The following is a 9723-nucleotide window of genomic DNA, read 5'->3' as shown; positions in this document are numbered from 1 at the left end:
AGGATTGAATCACAATAGCAATCCATCCTGGCACAGTGAGTGTAATACCGTGAGTGGTTGAGGCTTAAATTAGCCTTTTGCAGTAGAATGGATGCCAGGACTTGCTTACTGATCTCTAGTGTCTAGAATCTAATCTGTTCCCTTTTAAGAAAAGTCGTCGGCCTTCAGGCACCTCTCTTATTTGCTATTAATGCCAACAGATTATTGATAAAGGCTCAATATGATTACAAGTTCATAGCAATGAATTCTTCTAGCTCTAGAAATTTAAATCCACTTCCCAACGGTATGTGTTTTCTTGCTTTCTCACCTGTGTGGGACTTCAGTTCTCTCTTCAGCTTCCTTTCAAAATCAAAGGGCTAGAGCCTGGTGTCCCTTTCCTCTGACTCCTGCATCTGGAAGTTGGCTTTCATTTTCCCCAGGTCCCCTAAGGAAGTCAAGCTGAGTTCCATCTTCCAGTTCCATAAGAAATCTGCTCATACCAAGCAATTAATAAATTTTAGTGGAATTATCTAAAATTTGAACAGAATGGGAGTTGAAGAAGGGTTGCAGATTAATATATTTCTGGTTTTGTTTATCTTTTGCAACTGCCCCATCAAAACCTTGTACCCGTGGAGTTGGGGGGCAGTGGGAAACCAGCTTGAGAGCAAAGTAATCCTCTGAGGCTATCAGACAGGAGGAATGATGAAAAGAGTGTGAATCCACAACTACATTGCTAAACTTCTATTGAAACTACCAGTCTGAAGCTCATTCCACCTTCAGACTTCTTCTTTAACAGTAATAAACATTCTCACTGTTTAAGACAATTCAAGTCAGGAATTTTTTTTTTTTTAATTTGGGGCAAAGACAGTCTAACTGATACAATCATATATTTTAATTCAATAAAATATTTTATGAATTTTTTTCATATTGTCATTAATATGAAGGTAACTAGTGGAACAGATAATACTACTAATAATGATGATAATAGTAATAATAATAATCTAAAGTGCATTTGTGGGTGGCTGGGAGAGCAGTGATAGTGTGTGCGTGTCCTGCAAATATCATACAACTGTGACTGTGAGGATCCTGGCCTCAGTGTTTTATTAGTACATGACAACATTTCCTTTAATGTCTTCTTTCCTTTGAAGATAATTCAAATCTTGAGGGAAATCTAAGACAGTAGATATCAGAATTAAAATTTGAAGGGACTTAGCAGGCTGGAATGCTAGAATAAAACCAACAAGTTGAATAGCTTTCAAAATAAGATGCAGCATTGGCTCAAAAATCTACTGTAAAACTTCAAGATGAGCAAGGCATGATTTAGCAGAATAGCTGAGAGTTTTAGTTGTGCCATGTAGTGGATATCATGGTCTACTACCTAGAGTCTCCCTTTAAGACCAAAGCAGTTGTTTCTCCAGTGGCAGGGAGTATTGTGGCCAGTGGCCAATGGTTCTCTGCTGAGTCCCTCTCTAGGACTGAACTTCAGCTGAAGAGAGCTATCACCATTAGTTTGCACCATCTCCTTAGAGATCGCTGCTTTCTAGAATTGATCAATATGGGCATAGAAAAGCCTGGTTTAAATGCTTAAAGCATGGACAAGTCTGAAGGGCCATCTCAGACGTAGAGGCCCCTCTGGGACCTACTGAAGCCTTTATTATAACAGAGTTCCACTTTTTTTTTTTTTCTGTTTCAGAGTTCTACTTCTTATCTGCCCAATCTTCCTTTATCCTACATAGGTGTTAATCCTGTTGATCCTAAAGTTCTAGTAAACTTTCTACATGGGAATTTCCAGCTCAGAGACTGTATTTGTTAGGGACAAAGTGTCATCATGGTCCCACTGTTATATTGGGTTCATACAGAAGCCAGGTAGTAAATGTAATACTGGTCTAATAATGACTCACAGTGGGTTGATTCATTCATTCCCAAATATTATACATTCTAATTTATAATTGGAATGGACATATGTGGTAGTTGGTAAAATCTCCATTGTTTGCTTGGCTTGTGGATCAAGAACTAGTGTAGTGAGGAGGCCAAGTAGAAGCTCTCATCCAATAACTGGCTGTGGCCATAAATGCTGTATTCACACCCCCTCCCCCAGCTCCCTAGTGATTGTTTGAGGTTTTGGTGTGACTCGCATCACAGTTCAACTGCTGACTCCTACTTCCTTCTCTGTCCTATAAGTGTTGATCCCTAAGTCATATCCATTAAAATTCTCCATTCTGTAGGCAAACCCCTTCTTCAGAGTTTCTATATGAGCCCTAAAAAGTCAAGCAAGTGGAGTTGGGTCATTAAAAATTGATTATCTAATCATGGGGAATAATGAATCCTAAACCGGTTGAACAGCATTTAGAGAATTAAATTCTATTTGGGGTCTTTAAGAGAAACTCATAAATGAGGAAAGCAACCAAGATGAATAGTGTAAGAAAATTTTACTTGAAGTAGAGAGAAAGGAATTAAAACTTTGAGAACTGTCTTAATCCCACAAAGGCCGTCATGGGGAAGATGGAAAGGTTTCTGTGTTGGAGGGGAGAATGGGAACAAAGGATAGATTCTATAAGGAGGCAGATTTCAGATTAAGTAAGGGGGAGGAATTTCTAAAGGGCAACCTGTCACATTTCTTGGGAAGAATGAGCGAGTGTCTCAATACAGTTAGATGATCATAAGTCAAAAGTGTTCGAGGGAATTTCTGCTATGACTTGGGAACTAGTCTCAAGTCCTTTTCATCTCTTAGATCCTGTGATTATAGGTTGTGATAAATTACAAGCCTTTTAAGGGTCCTTAGTATGGAGAATTATGGAATCTGCTCAAGCATAATGTAAGACTCAATTATATTAATTTTTCTTAAAATGTAAGACTCAATTATATTAATTTTTCTTAAAGGGAAAAAACTCTGTCACCTTCAGTCAGTCTGGAGTGTTGTGCATGGAGTAGGATACATAGGTGATATTTCCATTTAGCTTTCCCCATCCTCAGTGAGCTTATAATTGAATTCCTTGTGTAAGATGTAGAAAAGAAAAAGACTTGTTTTTGAGCAGCTTTGACTTTTATTGATAACCATGTTTACAGGGTTTTAGGGCTTTGAAGATAATTTATATCCTTCTGGAATTATTTTTAGCTTGTCAGCATAGTCTTAGGAATGCAGACTTAACACTTTCACTGATAAGGAAGTTAAGCTCCAGGAAGTTTATAGACCCAGACCACTAAAGGAACTATGTGCCAAGGCTGGAATCTGGCCTCTTGCCTTCCGAATGATATAACTTTTGAATATTTTTCCAAGTTCTCCAAATTCCATATCCTCTTGTGTTCCAGACCACTCTCACCATATTTTTATGGGTTGAATTTTGTCCCCCAAAAGGTAAGTTAGTACAAAACTGCAGAACTTATAAATGTAATCCTATTGTTGGAATAGTCTTTAGAGATAGAATTAAGATAAGTTCATGTTGGATCAGGGTGGGCCCCAGTGTGAAAACGAGGCAGAGACTGGAGTTGGGCTGCCACAAACCAAGGGACAATAAGACAACAAGAGTTGCCAACCATCACCAGAAGCTGAAAGATGCAAGGGAAGGTCCTTCCCAAGAACCTCAGGGGAAGCATGGCCTCTGAAACTTCTAGCTTCCAGAACTGAGAAAGGAATTCCTGTTGTTTTAAGTCTCCTGGTTTGGGGTAGCTTGTTAGGGCAGCCCTAGGAAACTAACACACCATATCCAAGATCATTCCCCCAGGCAGGAAGAGGTGAAGTGAGAGGAAGGGTTGTCAGGTTCAGACATCATAAGGGACAAAAAGATGTCTTGCAAAACAGAGGACACAAGTAGCCTTCAGCAGGCAAGTGTCTGCCATTGTCAACCTGGGTGTTAGATCATAACATACTAGGGCACGTGACATATAAACAGGAAAGGGTGTCCTCTTAGGTGCTATTCCTCTGTCTAGCAATTAGCTTACAAAGTTGGAGTATCCTGGGTGCATTTAGGGAATAAAAGACAAGAGAAAAATCTGATTTCACAAGGCGGGTGAGGCGCAAAAAGATTGTGCCAAATAACTTGAGAAAGAGGTTCTGAGTAGACCGAACCAGATAGGTGTGACAACAATAGCTGCTTAGGGGGAAAAATAACAGCAACGATAATAATAATCTTATGCATTTGTTAGGACTTTACAGTTGACAAAGCACTTCTGCTATGGTTTAAATGCTTTTGTCCCCTGCAAAATTCACATTGAAAGTTAATCTCCAGTGCAGCATATTAAGAGGTGAAATCTTGAGGAGATAGATGAGTAGGTCATGAGGGCTTTGACCTCATTTGTGGGATTAGTGCCTTATAAAAGGATCAGAGAAGAACTGGCTAGGCCTACTTTTGCCCTAGGCATTTTGTCTACAAATGCCACAGCATTTGCCCATCTGGAGGATGCAGTCATAAGATACCCTCAGAAGAAGAGACCTGGCTCTTGCCAGACATCAACCTTCTGGTGCTTTGATTTTGGACTTTCTAGCCTCCAGAACTCTGAGTAAATACATCTCTGATACTGATAAATTACCCAATCTGTGGTATTTTGTCATAGCAACAGGAAGAAATGGAAACAACGTGAATTTGTGATTTTATCTAATCTTCAAACATTCTAGTAAGAAAGGCCAGGTCTTTGGATCCCCATTTTCCTCATGGGGAAAATGGCTCAGAGAGGTTGGAAACACTTGCCCAAGGTCACTTATCTGTACTAGCACCAGAACTCCAGCCTTTGACTGTCTGCCCACCATTTTTTACATAAGGTGGTCAGAGCCATCTTGGGCTCAGCCCAGCTCCATGTCTGGGGAACAGTTACCCTCAGAGGCTGTCAGCCTCTCCTCCCCATACCCAGAAGATTCTATACAAAGCAGGGACTCAATGCACAGTCACAGGGGTGGGGTGATTAATTGAGGTTGGGGGAAGCAAGAGGTCCCAGGCCTTGTGTTTTTCATGGACTCTCGGTTCTGTCTCTGCCAGTGTGCTGCAGAGCAGAGCTGACACTGGCATCACCTGCAGTGAGTCTTTGTGTCAGGAGGTAGTCATGGAAACTCACTCCCTTCCTAAGCTGATGAGTAGACAATTAGGTAGAATGGAGGAATCAAGTTAATTGCCTGTCATGCCCTCTCTGCTCTCTGTGTATTGATTCAAATTAAGCTTTTTCAGTTTTCTAATGTCAGCAGATACCAAATGATCAGAGCACATAGCTGGGAGTTAGGACATCCAGGAAACGACCAGTTCTGAGTGAATCTCTTAACCTTTCTGCCTCTCTGTTTAGTTCTGACCCAAGCATTCACAAAAACAAATCTCTTTTCTGACCTCCCTTGGTTTTGGACCCAAAGACTCTGAACCATTAATGTCAACCATCTCTGAGGCCGTGGGCATTCAACTAGCCTTTCCCTTTCTTTCAGAGAAAAGATAGAACTCAAATTTAATCCTGCATTTGTTGAAACCCAGGGTAGCTCAGAGAGAAGTAAACAAAACAGTAGTGGATGTTCTACAGTGTGGGTTGTCCACATGGGGGGCAGGCCAACAAGATGTGGAGATTTTCTGCAAAAGGTGGCATCATCAGCTCAGCCACCACCTGAACAGACCTGTGGAAGGTCCTCAGAAATGAAGCCTCTTCCTGTTGCTCTCTAGCTGACACCAGGTACAAGAATGAGTGAGCAGACACAATTTTCTTACCAAGTGACAGTATAAGCATTATTATAGATAATAACATTTTTAAAATGCTAGAATTAAAAGCATTCCCGAGTAACAGGTAACTAACTTACTAGAGGCATATCTATTTCCTTGTTATAAACTTCAGGGTTAGAGGAAGAAGATGGAGTAAGGGAGGCCTTGGATTCCCTGTCAAGTTCTTGTGCACTTTAAAATTTTAATAGTATTGCAACAGGAATCTGTCATGCCTATATACTTCTTTTTCTTTTTTTTAAATTTATTTTTCAGTTGTAGTTGGAAACAATACCTTTATTTATTTATTTTTATGTGGTGCTAAGGATGGAATGGAACCCAGGGCCTCGCATATGTTAGGTGAGTGCTCTACTGCTAAGCCACAACCCTAGCCCCACTAATACCTCTTAAAGGTAAATTTATCAAAGTTCAGGATGATAATATTTCATAAATTATCCATAAATTTTATCTTGAGTCTACAATCAATAAAAATTGCTTCTGTAGGTGAGATTATAAATAGTTCCTTCTAAATGCAATTTTAAATGACATTTACAAATTATTTCTCTTATACTTTTTTTTTTATCTCAGTTGTTAGATTGATGATGTTTAGGATCTGCACTAGGAGTTTTCAAAGACTATCTGTATCATGACTTTGGACAGCCACCCTGCCCAGTACCCTGGGTTCTGAGGTCCTCTGGCAGTCTAGGTGACTTCCTAACACCCTTAGGCTTATTAATAAATGAGCAAACACAGGAGCAGGTAGTGAGCTCCTTGAGGATAGGAGCTGTGTTGGTCATTGATATTTGTTCAAAACCTGGGAGATGACTGTCACTTCACATACACTCACTCCTTAGTAAGTCACAGGGTCTGAAATTATTGCATCTCTGTAAAGCAGCAGATGGAGGTGCCCTAGCTAGGAACCTTCTGGTGTTATGGAAAGTATGTCTAAAGCATGTTCAGAACCACCAAGTTCAACAGTGTCACTACAGTGGGAACTGTCATTCCTTTCATGGACATACCCATCTTGAATGACTCTGGATGTTGAGATGTTGAGATTGCCCAGAGAAGAAGGGAATAGAGTCAAAGAGCTTCTTAGAACTAAAATATAAGGATACAAGGATAGCAAGGTTGAAACAAAGCCCAGGTCCCAATGTGGGACAGTGTCTCTCCTTTGTAGTGAGGAATTTGCCTCATCAAACGTAGCCAATTAGAATCTACAGAGAGGTAGAAGCACTGGCCTTGCCTTTCAAATTTCAGGATACTGTAGAGGAAAAAAGCAACCAAGAGGGAAAAGTACACAGAAGTACAAGGTTATTTGAACTGACAGTTAATTAGAGGTCTGAAAGAAGAGAGATGGGCTATTCCGCAAGATGGTTTACTGGCTGAGATTTCAAGGACCCCTGGCAAGTTGAGAAGGATGAAATCTGTTCATTTTTCCTTCACTGCGATGAATCAGGCCTCCAATGACAACAGTGTGTCTGTGTAGAGTCATGCTTTATCAACTTCTATGAATTATTGCTCATCACTTAGGGGCTTTCAACCATTTAAAGATTGTCAGAAGGAAATCAGATGTTAGCTGGGGAGGTAGAACATTCTATTTTGGAGGAAGCAGTTGGTTACACCTGCCATGCAGGGACACCCTATTCCAGCAATCTTCCTTCTACCACATGCCAGAGGACAATGCATGGTCTTTCTGAGCAGGCTCTGGTCAGGGGTCCAACAGCCTGGTGGTTGGAGGTGGATACAGGGAGTGCTGCCACCTCTTTTTCAGCAAGACAGGATCTTGAGGAAGGCTTTGCGGAACTCTGCATTGAAGGTGGTGTAGATCACAGGGTTAAGGGCGCTATTCATATAACCTAGCCATGTTGTGGCACTGTAGAGCTCTGGGGACACGTGGCAAGCTTGGCAGTGGGTATTGAGAACATGGGTCAAGAAGAAGGGCAGCCAGCAGACGATGAAGGCTCCTAAGATTGCAAAGAAAGAAAGAGTGGGTAAGGATTTTGCTTCCCCTTTATTATAACATGAAAATGACTTCTGAGTATCTGCTTTATGAAGCTACTATACTAAAAGTTTTAGATAACCATCTGCAATTAGCCACTTTTTTTTTTCTTTCTTTCTTCTTTTTTTTTTTTTTTTTTGTACTAGGGATTGAACTTGGGGAGTATTCAGCCACTGAGCCACATCTCCAGCCCTATTTTGTGTTTTATTTAGAGACAGGGTCTCACTGAGTTGCTTAGCACCTCACTTTTGCTGAGGCTGGCTTTGAACTTGTGATCCTCCTGCCTCAGCCTTCCAAGACGCTGGGATTACAGGTGTGCACCACTATGCCAGCTGTGCCACTTTTTAAGATGAGAAAACTGCTAATGCCTTTGATTCACCCCAGGCGTATGTTACTAGACCAATTTTTAGTTTGGTAGTTAGGTAATTCTGAACTAGTCTTTTCTCCTTCTCAATTCAATTCAGACATTTATTCGGTGTCTACATATGTGAGACATGATCTTAGGCTCTCATACAAAGACTAAAGATGTGGTTGTCACGGTTCCTGCTGTGGGGGAGAGGACCTTGTGGGGGTTCTAGTCAAGTCCTTCATTGGGTTTTGTCAGTAACTCTGAACAGGCTGAATTGCTTTCATTAATCTACATGGCACTTGTGACTTAGCAATTTTTAACTTCATTATTTAAATAAAGTTTATACTTTTTCTACCATAAAATTAGCCTTGATTATATACATAATGGAAAACTTGGTAAATACAGAAAAATAGAAGAAAAATTACCACCTACCACTCAAAGATAATCACTTTTGACTTTTCTCTGAATTTCTTTTCAGTTTTTTTTCTTTGCATTAAAATAATCTAGATGTTATCTTACCATACAAATGACAAAGTGTTTTGCATCCCTATTTTTTAATTTAATATTTAAAAATAAGTAAGCATTTGTTAAATATCCAACATGTCTCAGATCCTTTTATTTCATTATTATTTGATTTATACATTATAATTCCACATGACAGCAAAATATAACTCAATTAGGTAGCTTGTTCAGCTTCATAAATTTCTTTTGAATTTCCACCAGTGTTAATATTTATACAAAAGTGTTTTTAATTGTATTATAACCATTTTATAAAATTATAATCATTGAATTTCCATTTTTTGTCAAATGTGGCTACTCTAGCACCTACCACCAACTCCAACTAACTAAACCTAACCCAATCTAATCTAGCCCAACCCAACACTCACCAACTTACACTTACCAAGTACAATGACTACCATCTGAGTTGCCTTCTTTTCTCGAAGTGGCACTGCCCGAGGTTGCAGGGGTCCTAGCTTCAGGGATGTTGATAACCTGCCATTACTGAGTTTTCGAACTTCTAAGCTGAGCTTGGGTGCCATAGTGGGGCTGAGGGAGTTCCGCGTCATCTCCTCCTTTTTCAACTCTCCTTCTTCTTGGAAGCCTGGTTGCCTCAAGGCAGTATCTTGGCAGATGCTATAGTAGCGCTTCAGCTCCGAGTGTGCCTGGCCAGGAGAGAGGGGCTGCAGGTGTGAAAAGAGAGGGTTTTGAAATTTCTGAGAATATTACTTAGCTTCTGTATATTCCAGAAGGCGACAGAAAATGTGAAGAAGGAAGAAGAGGGCATCATTTATGAAAGTCACAGAAGGACTATCTGAGAGAGTGGGCAGGACCATGGCAAGTTAAGGGAAATGGAATTTGCTTTTGACTTTACAACTCAAAAGCCGCCTCCCACATATAGAACATTGGAGGATCACAGCAATCCCTTGAGGAGGGTAGCAGAAGATTGTAGTCTGGCCCTTTTGAGTAAGAATGAGCAGATTATACAGAGGAATACAGTAAGTGACCCAACTGGAATATAGGCAGCAAAACATGGAATGTGGGAACTCTACAAGAGAAATGATTCGTTTTCTTCAACATTTTTGTAACAAGAACAATAACAACATTTAACCAATTGCAAATTATGGGCCTTATTTGAATTATGATTCAAATAAACAAAAAATGTATAAGACAACTGGGGAAATTTGAACATTGACTGTACACTTAATGGTATTAGAGAACTATTATTAATTTTT

At 40.0% G+C, this 9723-nt stretch overlaps 1 protein-coding gene across 1 annotated transcript in view; it reads right to left on the bottom strand.

Moving 5' to 3' along the window:
- Window positions 1–3030: 3030 nt before the first annotated feature.
- The window catches only part of Drd3 (dopamine receptor D3), a 40787-nt gene continuing 34094 nt past the window's right edge, over window positions 3031–9723 (bottom strand). The window contains 2 exon segments of the mRNA XM_048803281.1: window positions 3031–7606; window positions 8892–9236. Of these exon segments, the coding sequence (XP_048659238.1) occupies window positions 7410–7606; window positions 8892–9236 (542 nt within the window). The 3' untranslated portion in view covers window positions 3031–7409.

Source organism: Marmota marmota, unplaced genomic scaffold (assembly GCF_001458135.2).
Source record: "Marmota marmota marmota unplaced genomic scaffold, marMar, whole genome shotgun sequence".
Lineage (NCBI taxonomy): Eukaryota > Metazoa > Chordata > Mammalia > Rodentia > Sciuridae > Marmota > Marmota marmota.
Note: the sequence above shows the minus strand (reverse complement) of the source record. Positions and strands in the feature narration are given on the sequence as shown.